The sequence below is a fragment of the Crocodylus porosus genome, unplaced genomic scaffold (assembly GCF_001723895.1).
Source record: "Crocodylus porosus isolate Cpor-Errol unplaced genomic scaffold, CroPor_comp1, whole genome shotgun sequence".
Classification (NCBI taxonomy): Eukaryota; Metazoa; Chordata; order Crocodylia; family Crocodylidae; genus Crocodylus; species Crocodylus porosus.
In genome coordinates, this window is record NW_017728886.1 from 59,471,547 (window position 1) to 59,499,131 (window position 27,585).

The following is a 27,585-nucleotide window of genomic DNA, read 5'->3' on the forward strand; positions in this document are numbered from 1 at the left end:
AAGGAGGGCTGGCAGCCGTGCTTATTCAGAGGACAACACTATTGATGGGAGCTAACAGCTATTGATAATGCATTTTTAATAATATTTCTAACAAGTCTGTGTGCGACCGGAAACTATAGTTCTGAAAACTCTGAATTTCCCTATGCCCTGGATCTCTTCTGGTATTGATGCTGACACCTAGAATGACATACTTTTAATGTTAACATTAACTACTTCATTGCTGATCATTCTGTGAATGTGTATTAAATCCATAGGGCATGAATTAGGAGCTCCTGCAGAAAAAAGGGAGGCAGGGGTGGGAATTGGGGTAAAAGGGCTAGAAACACAATGACAAGAGGAAAGCTGTGTTAGTCTGAAGTCGGGCAGAAGGTAGGGCAGAGTGGCACCTTTGCAATTAACTGGTCAAGGAAGCACAAGCTTTTATAGGCAATTCTCAATCAGAAGAATGAAGTCAGTATGAAGTGGAGTCCTGGTCCATGACTAGAGCTCCTAGACATTATTGTAATGTCTGTCCTAAAGGAAAAGGAACAAAGCAGAACTAGTTCTGGTGCTGAAGAGTGTGCTACTTGATGCATGTTGCTAACGGCAATGGCAAAGTACTAAAAATAACTATAAATAAATTAAAACAACCCTACATCAAACAAATGTTATGGTTGTAAAATTAGATACTGAAAAGTTAGAAAACACCAGGAGTAAGGTTTTCTGTGCAACTGTAAGTTAGTAGCCTTGTGCATATGAATTATGGTAGTCATTCATTACATGTTGTTTTATCCACAATTCCTAATGGTTAATTATTGCAAGAAGGTTGGAGCCTCCTTTTGGTCTTTGTGCAAACCTCCTATTGACATTATTGGTGGCTCCACTATGAACCGAGGAGAGAATATGATCTTTTATTTATAATCAGTTTAATTTGTGTTCTCCAAGATAGGGTTGTGGAACAAGGAAGGTAAAACATTCATTAACCTGCTGTCATTTGGAGCCTGCGTTTCCTGTTGTGCCATAACATTTTGTTCCGCAGATGAACATATGCATTATAAAGATGTCTTCTTGTATCTCATTTAGATTGATTCATCTGGTCATTCTTCCTTTGCTCCAATAACCTGTAGAATGCAGTTGAATTGTGTAGCTCTACAACCAATAACCTGTAGTTGTCTTGGATATAAAAACAGAAGTCCTGTGACTTTTTTTTTCATATACAAATATGGTAAACTCAGAGAACATAAAATAAGTGTATGTAAAGGAATAATCGTTGAAAAAGAACAATTTAAAGAGTGAACTTTGGTTTCATTTTGTGAAATCAAAGTAATGCATTTCTGTTTTAGTGTAATCGTCTCCTGTGTTTGAGTATGTCCACGAGTAGGTTCAGGGTCTGCGTGTCAAACTGGAGATGCATTGTGTGCTTTTTACATGCTGCACACAGGATTCTCCCTTAACATCATTCCCAGTCTGTGTTTGTCATGTTATGAAATTTATATTTAATCTAGTTGTACAGATGAGCTGATTGATTGTGATAGATATCTATCTATCTAAGTATTATTTGAAGTGATATCTTCTGACTGTATAAAGTAGATATACATTTTAAAGATTATTTTGGCATACTCTTTCTTAATATAATTGTTCTTCTGCCATCTTCAGGATGTAGACTGGAAAGTGAGTCAGGAAGCTTTGGACTACTCTTATTCTCATAAAGGAAATGAACAATCAGACTTGCAAAAGCAGGAGGAAGAAGAGATAAAGCAACTCTTTATCTTCAATGAAGAGAATGAAAAAAGAAATAAAACTGATGGGGAAGAGAGTGATAACAGAGATGTTAGCACTGAGGTAAGGGTAATTAAAAAACAACCTGGGTGAATAGTTTTCAAAACAAATATTTGAATATCCTGTGGTCACTTGTTCTGTGCGTGCTGCTAGGAAAAATAGCAAAAGAGTGATAGCAAAATGATAGCCTGTAAATAAGACATTCCCCATTTGTCTTCCGAGGAGTTAGGTTTCTATACACCAGTCCTTCCAAAATGAATATAATTAGTCTCTTAAAAACTATATTTAATTCTATGCTAGAAGGTTATTCCAGAGAAGCAGTTTTTAAAGTTGGGCACATTGGTATCTGAGAGAAGGATGTTAAAATATTTTAATTTCACTGTTTATGGTTTATCTAGATCTTCATGCCCACAAGTTTGTATTACATGTTACAGGGTTGTTGTTGTTTTTTTGAAGATTAAATAAAGGGATACTGGCTTGGGCATATCTAAGCATATTTATGGTAGATTGAAGGAGTAAAATGAACACTGAGAGTGCTTCCACAAGTTACTTTTTCTGCACTGTCAGGCCCCTGAAAGTGCTCTTCAGCCATGACGTAACACACATGCACAGCTGCAGACCACTTTTAAAATGGCCAATCGCATGAAAAATTTACCCTGGTCAAATGAGGTAATGGATGAAGATGCTTTAAAGCAGAGTGTCTTAGGAAACTTGTGTTCCCTCCTGGATTAACTTTTCCTGCTTTGTGGGGCTGGGCTCATGCTCGTGCCCTGGTGAGTGCCCTGATTCCAAGGCTGTCAGCTGGTGAGAGAGGAGAAAGGAAAGGAAGCAGCCAGCACGGTACTGCCAGCTGCTTTGCCTGGCCAACGCTGGAGGGCGGGTGGGGGGGCAAGGTGGAACAGAGCCCCCTCACCTCGCAGTCTCTCTCCCCCCCTGCTACCCCTGCTCGGCTATTGGAGCGAGCTGGGCCTTACCCGAGAGGCAAGGGGGGGACTCCCTTCCCCCACCTCTGGCTTGGGCCTTTTGACACTCAGTAGCAGCACAGAGCTGCCAGCTGCTTTGAATAGTCAAAGCTGAGGGCAAGGTAGAAGAGAGTCTCCTTGCCTTGTAGGCCTGGCCTATCTCCCCGCAGTACCCCAGCTGGGGTAGTTGCCATGAAGCAAGGGGGCTCCTTTCCACCCAGCGGCCCCCTTCAGGCTTTGGCCAGGCAAAGCAGCTGGCAGCTCTGTGCTGGCTGCTCCCTTTCCTTCCTCCCTCTCCCACTGACAGCCCCGGAGCTGGTGGATGAGGCAGGGTGGGGCTAGGGAGAGGGGTGGTTCAGCAGCCTCCTTGAAGGCTGCTGGAGCACCCCTGCCTGCTGGCTAGGGCTGTGCAGGCAGGTTCCAACCCTGCACCCCAATCTCTGCCCTCTCCACCCTGCCCACCCCCCCAGCTTCCCTCACCTGACCCAGCAGGCAAACTTCTGCTGCATTTTGTAAAGCACCATGAGTTAGAGTGGGCCCCTAAACGTTTGTAGGCACCCTAAGGTTGCCACAGTAAATCAGAGAAGTACTTCTGGCCTATGTCTCAGTGAAATCTGTTATGCAGTAGCTACGCCTTTTTCCATCTGAGAGCTGAGAATTTTATACTAGCTTTTCTTACTAGTGGCTCTGCTTTGTCTTGTGACCTGTCTGCTGTCTACTTTCAGTGGAGTTAGAGCAGGGGTGGGCAATTATTTCAGCTGGAGGGCCGCTTAATAAGTTTTGGGGAGTTGTCAAAGGACACAAGGGTAGCCCCGCCCCTTGACAGGTGCCCTGCCCCCTGGTTGCCATCTTGGGGCTGAAAGCCCCACCTCTACCCCTCCCCCCTGACCTTTGGCACTGGAAGTCCTTGCCATTGTTCCTGGAAGTACTCCTTTTGGGAAGGGGGTTTGCAATCTTCTAACTGGGAAAAAACAAATTCTATACTAAAAATAACATCCACAATAACATATTTTAATTTTATTTTTTACAAATCAGGACAAAAATATTTTTATGTTTGCACCATGCATATAGAGGTGATTGGATAATAGCTCAAAATGAAGTCTTACTGTTGTATAATGGGGGAGAGTATGTGGAGGACTGGGGGGGTATGCATATGGGATTTGTGGGGGGCTGTCAGTGTATGTGTGTCGGGGGGAGGGTGTGGGGATATGTGTAGGTTGGTGGGTATAGAGGGTTTATGGGGGGGTTGATGTGGGTGGGTATAGGGTTTGTAGAGGGCTGTGGGGTGTGTGGGTACGTGGTGAGGTGTGTGCACATAGCTGTGAGCAAGGCTCCCCCAGGGGCGTGTGGGGGGCTGGTTGTGGGTGGGTGCAGTGCCAGCAGGGTAAGTGATTTGTATGTGGGGGAGGGTGTGGTTCTGGGGTTTGCGGGCGAGGGTTTGTGGGTATGGTAGCGTGTGCATGGGAGCCCCCCATGCACACACCCCTGCGCCAGTCAGCACCTGCCCCCAGTCTGCAACAGCCTGGAGCCTGTGTGCCCTGGAGCACCTCCCTGCCACTGTCAACAGCGCACAGCCCCAGCCCTGTCCCATGCCTACTCCAGACTCACCCTGGCAGGAGCAGATCAGCCAGAACCCACATGCACAGCCCCAACCCCAGCCCGCACCATGCTTGCTCCACACCTCCCACCTCCCTTGGGCATGCAACGGGGCTGGGGCAACTCCATGGCTGGACTGCCTTTTTTAGGCAGCCCGGGTGGCAGTGCCTCCTTCTGACTGCTGCTAGCCTTAGCCTCATGGTACCAGTGGGGACCCATGTGCACAGCCCTGACGTGACCCACCCTGCACTTGCTCTAGACTTGCCAGTGTTGAGCAGTGGCAGCAGCGGTGACGGTCAGGCAGAAACTGTTCCTCAGCATAAGAGAACAGCAGCCCCTCCACTTTGCTGCTGCTGGCCCTTCTTGCTGCAGCCACCTGGAGCTCATGCTTGGTGCCCTGCATCTCCAGTGCTGTCACCGCTGCCTCCGGGCTGCCCAGGAGGGCAGCGGTGGCAGCACAGAGCAGACACAGGGCAGCCCAGTGCAGACTTCGGGTGGCTGCAGCAGGAAGGACCTGGTAGCAGCAAGGGGGAGGGGAGCCGCTTTTCCCCCACCCAGGAACAGTTTCTGCCTGGCAGCCACCTCTGCTGCCACTGCTCACTACTGGCGATTGTGGGGCAGGCCAGGGTGGGGCTGTGTGCAGGGCTTCCCATTGGTACCATGGGGCTGGGGCCAGCAGGAATGGCAGCCAGAAGGAGCCACTACCTAGAAAGGCAGTCCAGCTGCAGAGGCACCCTGGTCCCACTGCATTGCCCTGGGTGTGGCAAGACATGCCACAGCTAGATGGTGCCTAGGCCAGGTGGGACCAAGGGACCTGCTGCAGGCCAGACAAAGACCTGTTTTGCCCATCCCTCACTTAGACCCTTTGAGCATGTCTACTGTTTCTAAGATAGCAGGTGCAGCCTTAAAGAGGAAGAAAGCTGGAGTTAAAATGCTCTGCCTGAAACTTCAGCCTAGAGACACCACTATATTTTAAATGTGGGGACATGATAGAAGGTTGAAATTTGCTTAAATTTGTTCAAATTATAGATTCTTGCTCAAAATCACAAACCAATTAAATATGCATTAGTTGGTTTGAACTCCCTAGTCTCCAGTTATTAAAGCACACGAAAACAAAAGTGTGAGTTTCCACTGCATGAGCCAGGGAAGAGGGGGAACATGCTCTCTGCCCTGAGCAGAGGAGGAAGAATGTGTAAACTCTTTCTAGCAGCCTTGACTTTGTGTTGTTTGTCTCTAAACAAATGACTTTTTTCAAAGTGTTTTTGTTTCCTCCTACAAAGAGCAACAGAAACCCTGTAGATTTCCCTCCCTTCTTAGAGGATTGGTTTCTACTGCTTTCATCACAGAGGGAAAATGCACTAGATAACCTAAATAGGTGGTTTGTACTTTTTTTAGTAAAGTATCAAATGTAACAATATCTTTACAGTCTTATAGGGCTTTTTGGGCACTTCTGTATGAGACACGTTAACATGCATAAGCCTAAGTTAATGCACATTATGGGCACGCAGCCCCTGAATCCCAGGTAAGGCTGCTGGAGCCAGCACAATTGCTGGTCCCAGCCTCAGCTACCCCCACCCAAGGTGCCAGAGGGCGCGTGACATGGGCATTCCCTGGGGACAGCTAGCAGCAGCACAAGGTTGTCCCCAGGAAACCAAACGTCTGCACTTATCTGGACATTGCCAATGCATTCTTTGCATCCACCATCACTATGGAAGATGTTTGGGGGCTAGAGAGAAAAAGAACACAAGATTCCTGTGGACATTGATTTGGGTTGTGGTAGCACTGTTGATAGAAGACTAATGTTTGTCTGTTTATATTTTGGGGGATTGGGTATGTTTTTGAAAGTAGATCTGGTCCACAGAATGACAGTTGAGCACTGCTGGATTAGGACTTTTCAGTTTAGAAAAGGGATCCTTGAGAGGAAACATAATGGAGGCTTACAACATTAAATGGTGTATAGAAAAGAAATAGAGCTATACTATCAAAATACTGGAATTAGGGGACATAAAATGGAACTATAGGTAGTAGGTTTAAAACTAACAAAAGGAAGTGTTTTCATACAATGTGTAATGAACTTGTGGAATTAGTTGCCACAAGGTGGTGTGGAGGCTTATATTTTAACTCTGTTTAAAAGGGAATTGGATACAACTCATGGAAGAAAAGTCCATCAATATGTATTGAACATGATGCATAGGGGCATAGCCTCTGAAACAGAACTTCTCACACCTCTGAATGCTGGAAGCTGCAGTGGGAGAGAAGCAGGGGGTGGAAAATTTTGGACATGCCCTTGGCATCCACCCTCCACCACTGTATGAAACAGGCTAGCGTGCCAATAAATGGCACTTCCTTATGTTCTAACTCTTTGTTTAAAAAACAATGATATCTTTCTTTTTAAGAACATAACTGAGAACAACTCTGCTTCTGAGTCTTCAGAAGAGCTAATACAGGGTTACTCGTTTGGAGAAATATGGCAAGATCTTCTCTCACCGGAGCTACAGGTAAGTGGAACAGAGAACATTATGTGTATATACTGTTTTTTGCTTTTTTTAAAATGTGTACATTGTCTCTAAATTGTATAAGTGCATCTTAACTTGTTTATCCAGTGCACTGCAGACTGGAGACCCCATGTGTAAGCCCAGCTAAGTACTACTTAGCTATGGTGGAATTCTTTGCAATGCATTTCATAGTTAATGAAATGGAGAAGGATTGTGTTCAAGTGGTTGTTCATATGCATGTTTTCCCTGTGGGTACTCATGTGTCTCAGCCACTTGAGCTTGGAGACTTTTTGGTTCTAGTAGGATCTATAAATGACATGCACATCTCTGTTCTCCATGTGCTCCACATTGAAGGCATAGAGGTCAATGTGCAGAGGTGTAACAAAGTAGTTTGTTGCCCGGAGCAGCTACCATACACGGGGGCAGCATCGATTTCTGTGTAGTTCCGTGCAATTGTGCAGTGGCAGCCACTTTTTTTTTTTTTGCCCCCAAGTCAGCAGCTGGGGGAACTGCCCAGGTACCCACACTTGTTACACTGCTGGCACAATCAGTTTCCCACTCCTTGGTTCTTAGCTGCCCCGGCTTGCTTAAGAGGCAGTGTCCTTTCTAGTCTACTCGCATTTAGACTATGGCCCTTTGAACATTTTTTGCACCTATTTTTCTTCCTTATCATTTTCCCCTGTTTTCTGCTCTCCTTGAGACTGCTGTCTTGCTTTCTTCAATACAGTTTTCCATTGATTTTTTTTTTTTTTTTTTTTTTTTTTCAGTCCTCCATCAGGTACTTTTTTATAGCCTCAGACCCTCTTTTAACAGTCGACCATGTAACATTTCCTCCCCAACCCTCCTCATGTCCTTAAAGTGTCTTTTTTTGTAATTGAGAATCTTTTGCTTTTTAAAAAGGTAGTCATTTCAGTACTACATCTCTCATAAAACTTGTCAAAAACTCATGCCAAATTAAGAGTGGTTGTTACAGGGTTAACGTTGGACTGCACACCCCGCCCCCCCCCGCCGTGCGTCCCGCCTCCCCCTGTTTCCAGGAAGGCACAGAGAAACTAGCAGCCATCTTGTAGCACAGTGTCTTCATGAAAAAGCCAGCTTTAGGCCATGACTCTGGAAAAAACCCTTTTTTCCTATATTCTGCCTTTCAAAAAAACAAGGCACGTATCTTATTTGGGGACATGTGGCCTTGAACCCAGGGCTCTGGTCTGCCTGGCATAGTGGCTCACCCTGGTCTGCCACTTCCCTAATGGATCATTGGGGTAGACCCAGCTGGCCAGAACCCTCCATGTACACCCACACTCTGCCACTGAAGTGGCCAGCCAAAGTCAGCTGACATCTTACCCCTTCCCATATAGGACCCTGATCTGGAAGTAGAAGTGTTCAGGAAACAAGGTGCAACATTGTACCTAGGCTGCTGCACCCTTGGATTGTGCTGTGACTGAGTCTAACCAATTCTTTGAATACCTGACCTAGCTAGCCTTCTGATCTCACATTCTGCCTGACCTCTTGGACCTCCAATTTGGTTTCCCAGATGGATCTCCTGGGATCATATGGCTGCTTCCAACTCTGACCCAGACCTAGGTACTTACAGCCCATCACAAGTTGCCTGGACCACTACATGTGGCAAAGGGGGTTCAGCATGGAGGCAGATTCTATACTGGTGCTCCCAGATCCAGTCAGGCCAGAACAGCTGGCAGATTGCTTTTGCTCTGAAGATGCTAAAAGATCAGGTCTGGCAGGTGGTGTTGGAGAATCGGTCCCTCTGCTCTCATGTCTACCAGCTCTAAAGCAAGGTTTCTGCGTGTTAACCTCCCGCCTGGAACCCCACTTACCCAACCCTTTACCAGCAAGATGGTGACCAGCTGTGTTTCCACGGGTTCCTCATGCAATACCTCAGCCTATTCGTAGCCCAACCTGAGCTCTACTCTGAAAACACAGCAAGGGTGAGGCTAGTGGTTAGTCTCTTAACAGGAGATGCTCTGAAGTGGGCTGTACTTTTGGTGGAGCACAATAATCCAGTTCCAGATTGAAGAGCATGCCTCACGGACTTCACATCCATGTTTAGAGACCCGCACCCAGTCTGGACAGTGGAGATTGTGCTGTGGTGCCTACATCAGGGGGAAGATTCTGTTATGGTGAATGCTTCCCTCTTGTGCTACTATGCAGCCCACACCTGAGGGAATGAGGCAGCCCAACTCCCTTATTTCTGCTGGGGACCACGGGTGATCAAGGACAAACTGGCTTGGTGGAAACATCCTCAGAATTTGATGTGTGTGTAGACCTGGCTGTTCAGATTGACCTCTGCTTCTGGGAATTCAGAGGGGAAAAGAAAGAAGCCTTGATCCCTCCAGGGCCTCACCGTACTGTGGTAACTCCCGACCCCATGCCAGCAGGTGGGGGACTCTGACACCCCATACCAGCAGAACGGGAACACCACCAGCAGTAGTGCCATGAGGATGGGGCCCCCCCAGACGAAAGCACACCACATGCCCCCAGAGAAGAGGTCAAGGTGAATGAGTGATCCCAGGCCTGGTAAAGGGAACTGGCTTGGAGTCATCCAGAGTCCTCAAGGCATCCATAGCCCATGAAGTTTGTGGCATACCCAGCCCAAAAAAGGCCCAGTTACTGTTATCTGCCCACCTCCAAGTCCCAGGGCAGAACCACTTGTTCCCTGTGATGACCATCCTGCTAGACTCTGGAGCTGCAGGTAATTTCATAGATGAGGCCATAATATGAAGGCTACAGATGCTGTGAAGGGGATGATACAAACCTGAAATCATAGAGCTCATAAATGACTTGCCCCTGGCTTTGAGCCTATGGGATGGGAAACCTCCACCCTCAAGATCAATCTCCTGCTACACAGGCAAACTATATGGTTTGGGGCCATTTGCTCCCTGCATTACCCTTTGATTGTAGGGTGCCCGATCATCATGGTGCTACTGCTGATGGTGTTCCCGTTCTTCTGGTATGGGGTGTCACAGTACCGCACCTGCTGGCATGGCGTTGGGAGTACAGGTTCCCCCACTGGAAAAGATTCCCGGGTTCCTAATAAGCCTAAGGCATTCCTCCCTACACCGTTGTCTTGTTTGCTTCGTTCCACCTTCCCAAAAATCAAGACACATGTCTTATTTGGGGGGAGTAGCATGCAAGATAAAGAAAGTATTACTAACATTTGTGGAGTCACTGCTGTAACTGAAAGGAATGGGGAATATTTATTTATTCATTTATTCATTCATGCATTTGCTAGTATTTTCTGTGCAGTCAGTTTCACCATAATGTTTCCCTTGTTCAGGTATGTCTCACATAGCAGTCAAAAATATCTTTAAAAAATAAGAAACTTCAGTTGTAATATTACATCACTTTGGCAAATCCTCAGGGTCATGAACTCTACCTGAAACTACTACTTTGTTTTTGAATAGTGGATTCAGTGAAATAAGAGCAGCTTCAATATATATGTCTGAGAGGAAGAGTCAGTAGAAAGGGCATAACATCAGCAAATAATATTTCAGTCTTTTCATAATGATGTGGTACTGCTGGGAACTGCAAAATACAACCTGAGCCTGTGTACTTTGTAGTAATATGGACTTCAGTTACATAGGACCGTAACTTTTATTCTTTAGTAATCAGGTTCTTGGGCACTGAAGGCTACGCAGAAGCTTTGTTAGTATTAAAAGACAAAAGATAATGAACTACATACTTGTTTCCTCAGTTCCTGTTTTCCTCATATGTGTTATATGTACAGTATATTGTAGACAGCATTGATGGAAATGGTAAACTAGAGATTCAGGCAGCAGAGAAATAATCTTTAATTGTTTTAGCTGATAGTGGTATGAGAAACAATTAAATAGCTTCTTCCCTGAAGAGTTAATCCAACCTCTTACTTAGCCCCTAGCCTACTCTTCTGTCTGTATAAATAAAGCTTTGTCCAGAATTTAGTCATGCGTTCAAGCCTATTCTGGGTGATGGATTAAAGCTTGGTTAGGCTTTCAGTCAGGCTCATTTCTGCCACTCATTCTGCAATGAGGGACAGGCTAACTGCTTGAGTGCTGATCATTGGGCAGTTCCTTTTCATAATTCCCCCTTGTATCCGGAAGGATAAAGTGCTCTCGCAATTCACTAAAAAAGAATCCAAGAGTAGCTCAGTTTACAGCAGCATAAAGGACATATGATGCGCTCTCAGACATCCTAGCAACATATGCAGGGGAGTGCAGCACCAGCCAAAATACAGTATCTAAAGTATGGTTTTGCAGAGTGGCTGTGTGTAGGGTTGTCTGACCTAGGTGCCAGTCACCCAAATTAGCTCTGCAGTGAAGACAAGGCCCGAGTGTACAAGAGGGAGAGTTCAACATTTCTTCCAAACTAATTAGTTAAATAACTAACGTTGATATCTTAACTTAAAACTAGACAGGATTATTTATGTAAGAATTTAAATGAATGCAGCCTTTCACAATTGCAGAATGTTCTGAGCTTTCTGCATACTCTGGAAGACGGTATTGTATTGGCTCAACTGTGATCACTTCCTTTAATGGACAGCTTCACAGCCATAAAGCTTTTTGTTTCCTTTTGAGAAACTTAGAAACGCCTACCTATGGCCAGCACTGGATTCTTTAGAAAATAATGCAATCGGAGAATAGATATGGATCTATATATAATTAAGACAGAATTCTTCCAGCTCTTTTAGTTTAGTATCATTATGCATCCTAATAATAGGGATAATGCTAAAAAAGAAGGAAAAAGTAGGTGAGCCAGCATATAGGTGAGAACTTAAGTTTTGGCCAGAGTTGCTGATGCTAATTTTTTTTCTCCTTTAGAGAAATTCACTGGGAGATATTCAACCTTTTGCTACTAGTAGCAGAAATACAAATTCATCATGTTCACACTATAATGTCAAGTTGATCCAAGCTATTAGCCATGATGTCAGTCTTCATGAAGCTATGTTTCTGAGCTCAAACAACACCACAAGGATAAATCCAGAAATGAGAAGCTTACAAAGACAAGAGCCTTTTCTACAATTAAATTCTAGCATCATAAATCATGAATCACTGCTTAATGGGACCAGTTTGATGGGGCTGTTTCCATCTGTTGACATTAGGAACCTAACAAACCAGGATCATCTAACAAATCTTGAGGAAAATATATTTGATGAGATAAATGCAATGTCATTATTTTTGGAGGAAGGTTTTGATCATATGGCAATCTCCCAACTCTTTAGAGAACTAGACTCTGATTCTGGACTTTCTATAAATTCTAACCACAGCACCGCCTTTTCAAATTCTGATTCATCAGCTTCTTCAGTCTGCAGTGAAGGTGCTGTTGGTTATAGCACTGATGCCAGATCTATTTCCCATGATGTCTTAAGAGCTGTAGGGAGTCATTTCCCAGAGCCAAGTAAATATTCTCATATGGATTATCAAATAGATTTAGACTGTTTGGGGAACTCAACACTTCAAGAACTTCTTCATAATCACACTTACAATCAGCTGCCAAATCAATTAACAACCACTTCTGAGCATTGTTCCTTGTTGCCTGGAAAACCAGATGAAGAAAAGAGCAGATGCCACAACAGTACAGATGCAAATCTTAGTTGTGATGAGCACCATGCAAAAGCCCTGAGATTTCCATTTTCTATAGATGAAATGGTGAGCATGCCTGTTGATTTGTTCAATAGCATGCTATCAACCTACTACCTGACAGAGTCCCAAATATCACTTATACGTGACATAAGGAGAAGAGGAAAAAACAAAGTTGCTGCACAGAACTGCTGCAAATGTAAACTAGATGTGATCCTGAACTTGGAAGATGTTTGCAACCTTCAAACACAAAGGGAGAGCCTTAAGAAGGAGAACTCAGTGCAATAAATCAGTTAGCCTTATGAAGCAAAAACTATGTGACCTTTATCATGACATTTTCAGTAGGTTAAGAGATGACCAAGGTAGACCTGTTAACCCGAGCCAGTATGCTATTCATTGGAGTAGTGATGGCAGTGTTTTCATAATACCCAGGAGACTAGTCAAATCTGAACATAAACAAGATGAGCAAAAGAATGGAAACAAAAAAAAAAGTGATGTTAATTTAAGCAGATTGTTCAGGACATCATTTTAAAGGGGGGTAGTGAAAACAGAGGCATTAATACTGGAGACCAGAAATGCTTATAGTAATATAAAAAACAGCAACCTGGATAAAACTAATATTCCTAGACTTGAGAAGGTGGCCCTTGTGTTTAATGATTTAGGAAGATTTTATATATAAATACAGTAACTTGTTAAGAATTAGAAGCTACAACAATTCAAACCTTCCAATTTAGACTGAGCAGTTGAACTTCACATACAACCAGAGTTACTTGAGGATATTAGGCCATCAGTAGAAGCATAACCTAGTGTACATTTTTTTTGCTGTTAATGGAGTCTGTGCTCAGCATTGCCAAATACTGTGTTTATGGGCACATATGGACAAAGAGTAATATGGAGCATTCAGGGTCTAAAAGTTAATTCATAGTTGAAACTAGGAACACTATTTTCTTGAAGAAAATTTGAAATAATGCAAAAAAAGGTTAAACTGGAGATCAAAGCTGTAAATAGAGGGTTGGAATTTTATTTTCACTCTAAATGCCTGACCCTTGAAATGTAAAGTGACCTTAGATTTTGATTTAGTCTGTTAGCACTGGAACAAAAATCTTAGCCTTGCAAATGTTTGTCTTTTAATGGTTTTGTTTTTAATTTATGCATTTTTTTTTTCTTTTTGTGGAAGTAAATTATGCTTGTTGTGTCTGTATTTCTTCAAAAATTCTCTCTTCCCTAGTTTTCTGAAGGGGTTCTGGAGGCTTATATGCAAATTTATGTACACATACATTTATAGTGATAGTTTCAAACACATTTAATACTGGCATTGCCATTTTCTCCAGCTACACCCAGACATAAAGTTTGCACTAAATTCAGTACTGTGTTACACCAGCCTTCTGTTTAAAGCTGAAGGAATGCAGTGGTGAATCAGTTCTTTTCTGTGATTTGTGTTCCAGCCTTGTGTTGTACTTCTAGTGTGGCATTTCTGTCTCAGTAAGTTGACCCTTCTCCATTTCCTCCAAGGGAAAATTGCATAAGAAAAGTAAGTTTTTAGATTGTGCATTTTATTTTTATTGATCTTTTTGTAAGCACCTTACCTTTTTTTAATCAGCTTATTTTTAAAGCAGATTTGCTAATAAGAATCCTTTTTCAAAATTACATTTTTCAAGTCTTCCAGTTTAAACAAACTACTAAATTATTTGTCTTACATTTATAGCAGCAAGATCACAATGCATTTGGCGGTAGCATTGTATATGATTATATGGCTTAGAGATTCTAGCTTTAGCCTTTGATGTGGATTTATTTGTGCTGTAAGTGCCAAAAGTATTTACCTCTATTTGCAATGGCTCACGTGTTCAAATTCTGACCTGAAAGAGCTGCAGAATGATGGCTTCTAAGAAAAGCAGGTACGCAATGTTAAGCTAGGGAATTAAGCCAAAAAAATGTGGTAATGTACAATACCACCATTAGCTACAAGATAACAGCATAAAGACACTTGGTATCTTTTATAATACAAAATACTACAAAAAATATAGTATTAAGTTTTATAATACAGAAAAAATGGTATCCGTTGCATCAGGATTGTCGCACAACAGCTTTGTGTCCAGACGCTTGAAAAAGTACTGTGGTAAGCCCATGTTAAATTCCCTTTATTGCATCAATCAGTGGTGTGGAATTTTCTGAACTTATGTTAACAGTGATTTAGAACAGCAAATGCAACGTTATCCATTCATACTTTGTAAAATCGTGTAGTTTGCTTGATAATGCAAAATTTATTCTTAATTGTTGTGATCAAGAAATTAGATTCCTATTAATATTTTTTCAAAATGCATTTGTACATTAAAAGATTTCTTGAATTTGTGTCCATTTCATTTCTAAATAACCTTGCCGCATTTCTAGAAACACTGGATTAAATTTGCGTAGGTACTAACTGAACAGTTTCTTGAAATGCTGTTTAACATTTTCTAACATTTTAGAGATCACTTGTAATGGTTAGCATATAGACGGAATTCTTTGGATCACTGGCCTTTTTTTTTTTTTTTAAAGACACCAAAGCTTTTATATATTCTGGTTTATAAAAGAAGCTCAGATCCTACAGGTTTTGGAATGTAGTAGGCCTGTGCGAAGCAGCAGGTATTCGCTTTGGATTCGGCTGATTTGAAGGGACAGTGATTCGATTCGGTGATTCAGATCACTGTCCCGATTTTAATTTGGCCAGTTCAGATTCGGAGATTCAGCCATAGACTATAATGAGGAATCACTAAAATACCTATAACTTCGTCCTTTTTTTGCAGAATTAGATGGAAATAGCAGGGGTAGTAGCCTGCCAAGTTTCAAGGAGACAGGTGCAGGGGTTTCTGTGAAAGTGCACCTCAGACACAGCTTTATATGCTGTTTCTACGCCCCTTCCCCAGAGCACAGCAATTGGAAGGGAACTCAGAGAAAGATCACAGTTATTGACTAGCTGTCAGTATCAGAGCAGTCTTTCCCCCCCACCTCAGACTTTTCCATGTATGGAAGATCACACCATCCCCCTCCCTCTCTGACTCTGTGCGCTGCAAGCCTTCAAAATTGCCACATCAGAAGTCTCCGAATCAATTTGGACCTTTAATGGGTCTCCCAATTTGATTTGGATTCAGAGATTCAGCCACCAAATTGGGCTGAATCTCCTCCGAATTGAATCGGCTACTGAAGCTTCACACAGCCCTTAGTATGCAGTAGTTTTGCTGACATCTGAAAAATAACTCCTGCCGTTCAAGTTGTGCACATGCAATTTTTGTCTCAGGGTCTGAGAATCACAGGGCCTTCAGGAATCACTGAGAAAAGTGGAAGGATTTAGAGGGTTTGAGATTAAGCCCCAAGTCAATAAGAGGAAATAGACCAGTAAAAGCAAGTCTTTATTTTATAAAGGGGGCTTTGGCAGGGCAGGTAGTCTGACCAGCTCTTTGGATCAGAGCCAGCACAAGAAACTCTGAAGTCTTTAGTGCATTGTAAAATGTGCATATGTAAGTTATGAAACCTATATAAAACTGAACTGAGCAAAATTAATAAGGTAAATGGGGGAGAGGATCTCTTTCAAGTACTTTAACAGTCAAGGAAAAAGTAGGGTAGCCTCAATAGGTGTTGCTGAGAAAGCCAAAAAGAGATTACGAAGGAGTTGTCAAATTGGGGAACAGTTAATTAAATGGCTAGTGTTCTGTTAGAAATGGTAAGAGGAATTAGTAGCACTGTCAGAGCCCTTGAAAAATCAGTAGCACAGCTAAATAGTCACAGTTCCTTTTTACTTAATCGCAATACTGTAGACTAAAGAAGTATCTGTAGCTCTAAGCTGACCGTTAATTCCACTGATTTTACTCTTCAACCATTTAACTTTTTCCTATGGAGATCTCAATTTCTGGGAAACAAACCTTCACCCTCCTTACAGAGAAGCTGCTGCTAGTTTATGTATTTTAGTAATTAAATAGAGATAGCAGAATAGATTCTGTGATCATTGGTACTGCCTTGTTTGGCCCCAGCAGTCTTGTATTCTTAGACCATAACTGGTGACCGCACTAGAATATTCAAAGTTTTTATGCCAATTCAATTTCTCTTGTTTTATCCCTGTGCTACTACCATGAGAATGCCATAGGTCTTACCCAGAAGCTCTGGATATTTACTGTTATACCGTAACTTATACAAGGGAGAGGAGAACAGCAGAGAGTAACAATCAAGATTTAATGCCTGTAAGGCGCCAGCTGATAATGTAACCACTAAGGAAACCACCACCAGGCTGATAAGTACTCCTATTTATGACACGAGCTGGTAGTTGACTTAATAGTTTTGAATCCAGGGCCAAATATAAACTTCTATTACGCAAACTACTCTCTACTAGAACTACTAGTAGTGGAGATGTGGCATAAAAGGCATATTAATTCTATTCCAGGTGACCTCCTTTCTGAACTAATCAGAACTATTTTTCTCATGGTAGCAGCATAAATGCTGAAGGTGCACCCATAGAAGTTTTTGGGGCTGATACTGATAGCTGATTTTGAAGGAGGTGCAGTCGGCTGCTACGATCTGATTTTTGATACAGCTGCGTACTGCTGGTAAGTCTGGTGTAGTGGAAGGGGAGGGGGCAGGGAATGGGCGTTGGAGAACAGAGCAAGGCCCCCTCAGTGAAGGAGGGAGTGGGGCTGGGGCAGGGCAGGGCATGGGACAGAGCCAGAGCACACTTGGGTACAGGGAGGGGAGGGCAGTGGCTCTTGCTACTGCATGTACCTGGGGAGGGCACAGGGGGGCAAGGGTGCATGCACCCCAGATCTGCACACAATGTGATTGAGGCAGGCTGCAGCTGGGGCTGGCACCAGAGTGGTGCCAGACAGGTGGCAGCAGCACTGGGAGGGGACTAGAGGAGGGCTGTAGCCACCCCAAAAATTGCTGTCACTGCCCCATAATGTCCCCTTCCAGTGCAGCAGATCAAGGGGCACCGCTGCCCCCTGAACAAGCTGTGGCTCCATTCCATGCCCCCACCCCAGCTGGGCAGTGCCTGCCCCTCCCCCAGCCTCCTCAGTATCCAGGCCTTGATCTGCTCCTTCCCCCTTCCACCATCTACATGCAGCTCTCCACACTGCTAGCTGCGCTCCTCACTGTCTACATGCTGTGCTGCGGCTGTGCACACACAGGCCGTTTATCAGCCAAATAATCAGCCTCTTCAGGCTGATTTCCAATATAGACCATTTTCTTTATATCAGTGCTGATCTGATATTGGACCAATGTACCAGTGCACCTCTAATAAAAGCATTTCAAGCTCCTACTGAAAAGTACCTAATGAAAGTTCTGCTTTGATTAGTAAAGTTTATCTTTTGGCTTGTGTCTACAAGGTAACTGCTGGTACTGCTGAGAGTGCGTCTGTGGTTAAGATAAGTTATCAAGATAATGCCTTTTCTGAGAAGACCAAGTAGTGCAATATAATGCTAGAAACTACTATTTACAAACATAAATAGCTCTTGATACAAATGTTAATAATGATCTTCTTCTATTGACTCTGGGATTTTCTAGTTTGTATTTGTATTGTTGGTATTTGTCTCCTTTCATTTCTAAAGACCCAGTTATTCTTTTCTGCTCATGCAGGGGGCTGGACTCAATGATCCTTCAGGGTCCCTTCCAGCCCTATGATTTATTTTTTGGATTTATATCCTACCTCAGCCAAAAGGCTCAAAGCTAGAATAACAAACAAACTTCCCTTCCTTACAGCAGAACCAGATTTCATGGAAGTGTCCAATAGCAAGAGAACTAAAAGGCCTATTCTTTTGAGGTGTTCTTGAGAACTGGCCAGGTTTGCAGATGACACCATCATGCTTGAAGACAGGCTGCAGATACAGGTAGATGCAGATAGGCAGGTTTGCAAGTTAAGCGGACCGGAACCAGATGAAGTTCAAATGTCAAGAAATGTGAAGTGCTCCACCCAGGGATGAATGATCCCCTGCACACTTACAGGTTGGCAACACCAACCTGACCAGCACTACCAGTGAAAGGGAGTGGCTAGTAACAACAGACCACAGCATGAACATGAGCTGGCAGTGTGACACCGTATCCAGCAGGGCTAACAATACCCTAGGCATGCATCCACCAATGCATCTCCAGCCAAACCAAAATAGTGATTCTCCTACTCTGCTCAGCATTGGTGAGACCGCATCCAGTTCTTTAACAAGAACATGGTAAAGCTTGCGAGTCCAGAGATGGGGCACCTGTATGATCAAACACTTGCACAGCAAGCCACGAGGAAAGGCTGGGGGACCTGGGACTGTTCAGCCTGAAAAAAAGGCTGAGAGGGGACTTGTATGCCTCTGTAGAGATAAGCTGCTACCATCTAGGGCTTGGTGAACAACTTTTCACCAGGGCACCCTTGGGGAAAACTTGGAGTAACGGTCACAAACTCCTGGAAGACTGTTTCAGGCTCAACATCAGGTAAAACTTCTTAGTTACTGTGTTCAGACTATAGAATAAGCTCCCAATCTTTGAGACTGGACAGTCACCTTGCTGGGGTCACCTGACCCGTTGTCTTTCCTGCCTAGCGCAGGGGGCTGAACCTAATGATCTTCTGAGGTCTTTTTCAGCCCTTTACAATCTATGGCTCTCTGAGTTCTTCTGCTTCTGTACTTCCAGCTTCTACTTACAGAAACAGTAAGTACAGAAATGTGATATCTTTGCAAAAAGGGATTCTATGGATTCTTTTATGTTGTTGTTGCCTGTGAAAGCAAGGGATCAAACTGAGACCCCCTTCTCATGTTTCCTGAAGACATTTTGAAGTTGGGTAGAGTGATGATGCAGGGATCCTGGTTCTCTCAGATCAAAAAATAGATCACAAATTCTGACAAAACATCCCAAATCCATTATTAAAATTAAAAGCACTCTGCAGCCCTCATGCCCACCTGCCCCCAGAAGTGCCACCCCACTCCACCTGGAGTTCAGCCAGCCCGCAGAGCTCCTTGCTAAACTGGGTAAGTGGCAGGTTTCTCTGCTAAAAGCAGAAATCCATGTTTTCTCTGATAAAAAGGGGAAATCTGTGTTTTTCCCCATTTTTCCATGGGAAAACAGAAAGCCTGGATCCCTGTCTGCACGCCACAAACTGAGTTCAAAAACACTTGAGAATCAATATGCCTTATTTGTATAGGCACTCTTTTTCACACACTTTAAAACTCAATTAAGCTTTAAGGAGAACCTACAAGCTTGATCTAGTCTTAAGTAGTCTTTCCCTCTTCTAATAATGATCAAGTTCACTGAGCTTTATAATAGATGTCTCTATAGTCAGAGTGAACACCCTCACTGACATCACTGTTCCAATGTGCATATTAACCATTATACTTTCAGTATGGCAAGTACTTCCCCTCCCCATTCTTTATGGACAAAACTTTCCCATATCCCCAAGGCTAGCCAGTATCACAACCTTAAGTGAACGGTAGAGACCCATTAGCAACCCCAAACTAGCCTAAACAGCCTAGACCAAGTAAACAGTGTAGATGGTTACCTGGCAAGGGAAATACCCTGAGGTTATGCAATTATCACTATGTAGCAGAGGGTTGCACACCCTTGTCTACTTGTGGACAAGATGCCCTAACAAGACCCATAATTAGCTTCCCACCGGCCAGCTTCCAGTGGGAGGATCCTGGCTATACACCAACCTTATGGAAATGTGAGACTCCTCCCTAGTTTGCTCCTGGGGCCTGTACATAGGATGCCCGCCAAATGATTTAGAAGTATCTGAAGCCCCAAGCAGGGGCAGAGGATGTTTGCCAGAAGTAGGGTCACATTTAGTTCTTGAATGAATCAGATTCGGAACACAAAAAATGTTCTTTAGCAATTAAAATGTGTAGATAGTTATATAAAATACATTTATCTTCCATCCAAGCTTGCAGCAAGAAAGACTTGCTCCTGATCTTAAGATTGAGATGCTCTAACTACATTATTGGACAGTCCTCCATTTTGCAGGATTCTAGTGAATTATCATGAAATGCTGACTTACCGTATTCTTATACCACTAGGTAAGGTAAAAATGCCAGCTTTAGTACTCACTTTTATTGTCCCATTGAGATGCTTAACTGACATCATATAAAACTTTTTTAGAAAGGACATTCTGTAAAGTAACTTTGTATTATAATTAAGAATGGAAAAGAAAAACAAGTTTATTTAGAAACTGAATCAATGACCAATCCTACATCAAAGCCTTATTTAAAATGACTAAAACCCATATTAGGGTGACTTAAAATGTCATTATATTCACTACTGTGACCAGGTTTTCTAAAATGTAAAAAACACAAACTCCCCCATGTACCTGTACCCTCCCAGTGCACAGGATAGAAAATGGAGTAGTTCTATTGGACAAATAATTATGCATCCACCTTCATTAAAACCAGACAGTGCTAAAGCATTGATGTACCGAATTATACCAAACCATTTTGTTAAAAAAAAAAAAAGGAAAATAATTCCTTCCCGAGTGTTATCCCCCCACTCAGTAGGATAACCACCCCCAAAGGAAGCGTGCAAATATGGACATACAAAAATTACACCACTTACAAACTGGAGCTAGGTTCAGAATGCATCACAAGCTCTAGTAATTGTGTTCCCATAAGACTAAACAGGCTTCTGACCTGGTTCCCTGCAGTGGATCACACATCTTCCCTCTTCCTTCCCACTTCCTCTGGCTTCCTCAAAACTCAAGCTGTCTGCATACCAGTTGCAGATGCTTGGCCCTGCTGTAGCACAGTAACTGCAGAGCAGAGAGGGCTGCTGAGAAAGATGCTGTGCAGGGGTTGTGTGGCTTAGAGCAGCTATATGCCCTGGGGATACAGCATGTCCCAAGGGCACATGCATTGTCAGCCCCTGGCCTAAAACACAGAAGGTACAAGTCTTTTTGAAGATAGGTTCTAGTGTTGACTGCTTCCCAAGCTCACATACATATTTCAGAGAATACATCTATGGGAAACAACTTGTTGTAAGCAAACTTCATACTTTGGTAGAGTATCATTTTTACATTACGTTTTATCTTACAGACTAAAACACTAACACTTTTTATAGATTAAAAATGGACTTGGCTATTGTTTTAAGAAAGCATGACAGGAAGAAATGTAAGGTAAAGCCAAGGTAAAAAACAATAACTGTAAAATAACTTCTTGTATTTGTAGCACTGTTTTTCCCAGGATAGAACAAGTGCATACACAATTCAAGATTGAAATGGCTTGCGTGTGGGTGTCAAATCAACTTCCAAGATTCAAGTGACTTTAAAAAGGAGATGCGTCTTCAAATTAAAAGCTCTGAAAAGGCCAACTTGTGTGTGTATATATGTTATATGAATATTAGACACAAATTACCTCGTATCAATCATTACACTAGAACTAATTTGGTATAAAAAATACTTTATTTTAAAAGCTATGAAAATTATAAAAAGTATTTAAAATGTTTCTATTCACAGAATGTTTACCTTTTAACATTGGTGATTTCGCTTTTCCTAACCAACTTGAGTTTTATTCAGAAGATTTACAGACAGTTTTTAATTACTATAATTTTTAAGCACCCAGCTTTACAGGAAGCTCTATTGAAATGTTTTAATCAAAATTCATTTAACCTCTATTTTTAGTGAAGCCAGCATAAAGTAACTATTTTCTGATGAAACAATTTCTTATTTCTTGAAGCGATTCTGTGGTTGACCAATTCTTCATTAGTTACCTGCAGCATGGCACCTTCCTGCCAAAGAAAAAAAAAGTGTATCTGAAGATGTTTATTACATATGTCTATCCATATTACCTACAGGGGAATGTCAGCAATTGCAAAAAATATTAAACAAATCCCTGTTAGGAAGAGATCTTTGGATAGGCGAGTCCAGGTTCCTCAAGGCACAGCCTTTTGCAGGCAGTGAAACTTCCAAAAATAAATAAATAAATAAAAAGCCTTGAGCAAAAAAACCTAGGGGGGGTAGATTTACACCACCCTTTCTTACATCGAACTCCACTGAGTTCAATGGATTAAACAGCAAGGCAACACTCAGCAAGGTTAAGGGCCATAGAATTGGTCACAAAAATTTACTAGTTGTAAATACAGAAGTCGTGGAAACCTCCTATATCCTGGCCAAGTTTTCAATTTAGACGATTACACTATGTACATGTAAAATACCACCTGCAGTTTCATATGAAGAAGTTTTTGCTTCCAATTTCATGAACTGTTGTGCAGTGTTAGAGAAGAATGGGTGACATATTCTTCTGAGATGTATTTCAGTGGCAAAAAACTAAAAAAGCATTCTTATATGTAAACGATCTAATGTTACTCAGGAGTCTTTAAAGTGAAATGCATTATCTTTAATATAGATTACTGGACTTAGAAGCATCAAAATGTTTAAGACTCCCAAGAAAAACAACAGTTTGCAGGGTGCAAAAGTAAAATGTTATGATTTAATTAACTTATGACCTACCATTTTAAACTACCAACACCAGGGGTGGAACCCTTGCAAAGCTTTACTAATGGACACTTGCGAGTCTCTTTTGTTCAACTGTAGCAGTGTACAGTAGCAGCGGTCTATGCTTGTCCATGGTTCATATCAAAGCTAGATTCCAGTAGGAAAAACATATGTTAAGTAGCTGAAATTAATACAAAATTTTATTTCAAAATTTAAATATGCAAGAAGAAAGAAAAAACAGGATTCACAAAATTCTCTTCAGTTGGTAATGGTTAACTCAATTCATTGCTATGTTAAACTACATACGATAACCACTATACTGAAAGAGTAGACTGTCATATAGTATTAGTTTCTTGTTTTTTTTTTGGAACATTAAGAAAGGAAAAGTAAATAAGATCTTACCTAAAGAAGTTTAACTGAAGCTTAGAACTATTTTGCTCTACACCCTCAGCCTTCGTTGGCATCCTTATAAAACTACTGTAGTTAAAGCTTGGCAGAAATACAGCGCAGCTTTTTAAGACTGGCTGAATTTAGTGACGTTTTCAAGAGTTCTCTTGTACTAGACCTGTGTCCCTGGAAGAGTACCTCGCTGGGGATATTTCCTTTCCTTGCCATTGAAGAAGCAGCATCTAAAAGATCTAAAAAGGTGGTTTCTCCTTGCAGAGATATCCCTTAAGTTATCTAGATATTTTAAACCTGATAATTTACAGACAACATACTTTTTTTCTGACCAGCATTTAATTTTACATATACAACAATAATTTGTATTATTGGTGGGACCTTATACTACCCACTCCTTGCCTTATTTTACAATATTAAAAAAAAAATCTATAATTACACAATATTTCCTTTAGAATTATTTTATTAAATCATAAATGTACAACAGCTTCTTAACTCTACACACGCACTTAAATTTTTAAAAGGAAAACGTTATGTCTTATTACACCATGATCCTGGCTAATAGCTTTTCAAAACTTTGAGAAAAATCTTAAAAAAGGTTTCACATGTCACCTGAAACTTACAAATTTAACATTATCAAAGGAATGCTTCTACACTCTTACAAAGACCACTAGAAAGAAACAACAATTAAAAAGCTAAGAAACTGTCTCAAAGGCATTTTTACAATCCTTCCTCCACAGTAAGGTAATGTTATTAAATAATCCAATCCATTCACAAAATGGCTCTCTGCATCTGCTCTGGTGTCTTCTGCCATATCACTGCATATTTATGCATGACTGAGATAAGTGTTTCCTTAACATTGTTATTTCGATAACCTGAAGCTGTTCTGTTACCTCTGGGCTCTCATCCTCTCCTATTTATACAGTGAAGCCTGTTTCAACAGAAGTAAAGAGTAAAAAAATAGGTTATGATATTATCCATCTAACCAATTTTTAAAGGAAAGATAATATGATCCTAAAAAGCTTTTACTCCTGCAACTAAGTCTCAAGAAACATTGCAAGTTTAGCACTTACAAAGATACTTACCCAAATTTGCAAAAGCTCAATAACGGCTCCTCCCTCCATATCCACCACTTCCCCCACTTCCTCCTGGACCATAATTTCCTACAATTAAGGAACACACAACACTCTCAGGCATATTCTTGCACACTGTATAATTAAAGACTGATCAATTTAATTCAAAGTATTGCACACAATTAAAAAAAAAAAAATCTAATCCTTCACTGTCTTTTTACTACCCCAAGTTTATGAAGTTTTGAAGCTAAAGATTTCTTTCACCTCCAGAGTGAACCAAACTCTCTTAATCTAAGCAATCTTGAGTATCATGCTACAGCAGTCCATCTATTTTATAGTCCATCCACTATTTTACAGCAAGATCATCAAACATACGGTCAACTGGGCTTCTCACAGGCTGAACAGCCTACCTCTGTAGGTGGGATGTGGCCTGCAGGGCTTGTTGCTGCAGCTGCTAGAGCCACCATTTTTGCACAACTTTGAAACCCAGGAGACTAACATCACTGCCACTGGACTCTCGCCCCTACCCACTGTCAAAAGTAGTGTTTTCAGTCACTACTGGCAAATAAAATCGGTAGCAGGTGAAAAGGGAGTAAGTAGTGATGTCATTAACCCCCTGGATTCGGCCTCTATATGCTGACACAGCAACTCCAAGCAGCTGCAGGGGTTTCATGCCACTGCCACTCACCCTGCTGCCAGAGATAGATTATCCAGCCTGTGAAAAGCTTTGCAATCTGGATCTGATCTGTGGGGGGCCAAATCAATTTCACACCCCTGTCAAATGGATTGTAGGTCAGCAACTGCTGAACAGAAAGCAATGTAGAGATGCACCTCATAGAAAACACTGCGATTCTCAAAGGGTATGCTCTGAAAAAACAAGCTGGATGGGGCTCCAGTCCCAGAGGGATCAGGCTCATGAACTAGTTCCTGCCAGTGAATGAAGTATGCTGCCAGTTTTAATCCACAGAAAGCATGCCCCCATTATTGGAAGTCTGGGCAACACTAGACTAAATCAGAGGTGCATAAAGCAGGCACTGACCAAAAGAGTGGCAGAAAAAAATTACACTAGGGTGAAGTTGGAAAGGGAGGGAAAAAAAGAGAGGTATTTGGAGTTTAGTGGAGAGTCGCATGTAAATTTGTTCATTAACACTTATCTTACAAATATGGGGGGAGGGAGGGGCTAAAAGGGGAGAGAAGGAAGAGGCTTACTTAAACAACAACGCACAACTTATGTCTTCTCTGACTTGGGTCCGTAACTGTTGACCAAGATTTAAAAGGGGGGTGGGGGTGGGGAGGAAGCATGGCTATTGTAGATGGTCCAAATGCAACATACTAAAGAAAAAATTTGCAGGGCAAAAATTAATTTTTTGACTATGCCTACACAACTTTCATGTAGTCTTCAGTTAGCAAGTACTCCTCTTTCCTCTTGTCCCTGGGAAAAACAAAAAAGTCACAACCCCAAAAGTTTGGATCCCATTTCAATCCAGGACATACAAGTACCTCCACCATATGGTCCCCCCATGTTCCTGCTACCACCAAAATTTCCACTCTTCATTGGACCATAGTTTGAGGGCTGTTGGTTATAGTTTCCAAAATCATTGTAGTTTCCACTTCCGTAATTGCCTATATTGACAAAAAAGAGAAGAGAAGATTTAGCTGAATCACATAGTGCTCACGATAACAAAAAAAACTGGCTAAACTTAAACAAATAGAAGAATGGTGTGACCTTGAGTGATATGTAGTGTTCTACTTAAAAAGGCTTGAGGATTTTCTTCTATGTCAATTATAGTAACAGTGTATTAGTTTGGTAAAATTTACAAAAGCCAGTGTAAAAGTATTCTCGAGTTAACAGTCATGCTAGACCAATTCATAACCAGACTTTCAGTTAACTTTTTCATGAAAGTATATAATTACCTCCTCCATAGTTGTCATAACCGCCTCCATAGCCCCCACCCTGATTGCCATATCCAGGTCCTCCTCCGCCATACCCTCCTCTTCCTCCTCCATAACCAGGACTACCTCCAAAATTGCCACCTATTATAAAACAAGCCTTTCAATAGTAACTTGACATCATAAATGTCAGCAACACACTGTAGGATCTGACAAATGGTAATATTTAAGAACCAATTCCAAAGAAAATGAAGTATTTTTTCTACCAAGGAAAAGGCAAAAAAGGAAATCTTGACATCTTATTTTAAATCTCTGTACCCCTCCCCCTCCGCAACAACCTTCCCCTCCGCAACAAGCTGTTTTCTCTGACTCCAGTGTCTGCTCAGACTAAAAAACAAAGCTTAGCAGCACAAAGGTTAAATTAAAAGCCACATTTTTCAGGAAATAGAATGTTTAAGAGTAAATTATACTAAGTGGTATTTAGCTGCAGCTAATTCCAAATTTACAGGAATTACAGGAAGTCATTACTTTTGTCACCAATTTTTCTGAAATACCCTCTCTGTATGCATCATAGAAGTAATACACAACTTAATTATAGAAGAGAAAAATTCAAGAGTGCAATGATACTTTACTAGTGGTGAGGACTTTGTGCATGCAGTTCAGAGGTACAGAAATAAGATACCAGGATGATGAAGAACAGGTAAACTCTGTTAAACCATGCATCAAGTTGTACAGTAAGTTATACTTCCAAGCAGGGGGGACAGGGAACAGGACCCATGACCATAAAAATTCATTAACAAAAGCAAAACATGAGTACACATGCATTAAATTAACATCAAGCACAGATGCTTGATAAACAGGTGAAGAAGCCTGAAATAATCTAATCTAATCTAGCACCAAAAACAGGACTGAAAAAGAAAATGAGCTTTCAACAGAAATCAAGTTTTTAGGGAGTGAGAGGAAAAACACAAATATCCAGAACATATATGGCAAACTGTATGAAAGAATTAATAAGAGACAGAAGCTACATTCCCTGTAAAAAGAGACATCATATATTACTTAAATCAATTAGAAAAAAAAAAACCCACACACAAGAGGCTTTTCAAATATGGGAAATAAAAACAAAAAAACTACTATACTAACCTCCTGGTCCCCCACCATATCCATTGTATCCATCACCAAATCCACGGCCGCTTCCATATCCATCTGTTGGGAAAAAGGCATTTTAGTTCTTCTATGGGGAAACCACAAGTTATTTTTACTGACAAACTTAATGTTCATCTCAAAAGAATTTTAAACTAAGATCTTATATAAGAACACCTTTCAGGTTCTCTCTCTCTAATCTGCCTAGAAAATTTACGATGAATGTTGTACATCTAACATTTCAAAAACTAAACATTATAAAGGTAATAGTGACCATCAACCCTT

The 27,585-nt window shown here is 41.7% G+C and overlaps 2 protein-coding genes across 9 annotated transcripts in view; one reads left to right on the top strand and one right to left on the bottom strand.

Annotated features, from left to right (window-relative positions):
• NFE2L3 (nuclear factor, erythroid 2 like 3) overlaps positions 1-12,935 on the top strand; it is a 24,223-nt gene extending 11,288 nt beyond the window's left edge. Inside the window, 4 exon segments of the mRNA XM_019534881.1 lie at positions 1,636-1,821; positions 6,713-6,814; positions 11,623-12,653; positions 12,655-12,935. Coding sequence (XP_019390426.1) covers positions 1,636-1,821; positions 6,713-6,814; positions 11,623-12,653; positions 12,655-12,913 — 1,578 coding nt within the window. The 3' untranslated portion in view covers positions 12,914-12,935.
• Positions 12,936-21,846: 8,911 nt separating this feature from the next.
• Positions 21,847-27,585, bottom strand: part of HNRNPA2B1 (heterogeneous nuclear ribonucleoprotein A2/B1) — a 14,408-nt gene continuing 8,669 nt past the window's right edge. For 5 of the 8 annotated variants that reach the window (XM_019534915.1, XM_019534923.1, XM_019534933.1 and 2 more), the window contains exons 7-13: positions 27,301-27,363; positions 26,182-26,301; positions 25,768-25,890; positions 24,280-24,357; positions 23,198-24,125; positions 22,811-22,942; positions 21,847-22,089 (exon numbers count right to left, since the gene is read on the bottom strand). In XM_019534915.1, coding sequence (XP_019390460.1) covers positions 24,296-24,357; positions 25,768-25,890; positions 26,182-26,301; positions 27,301-27,363 — 368 coding nt within the window. In that variant the 3' untranslated portion in view covers positions 21,847-22,089; positions 22,811-22,942; positions 23,198-24,125; positions 24,280-24,295. The remainder of the gene's footprint in view (positions 22,090-22,810; positions 22,943-23,197; positions 24,126-24,279; positions 24,358-25,767; positions 25,891-26,181; positions 26,302-27,300; positions 27,364-27,585) is intronic. The other 3 variants (XM_019534942.1, XM_019534952.1, XM_019534899.1) reach the window with 2 other exon arrangements.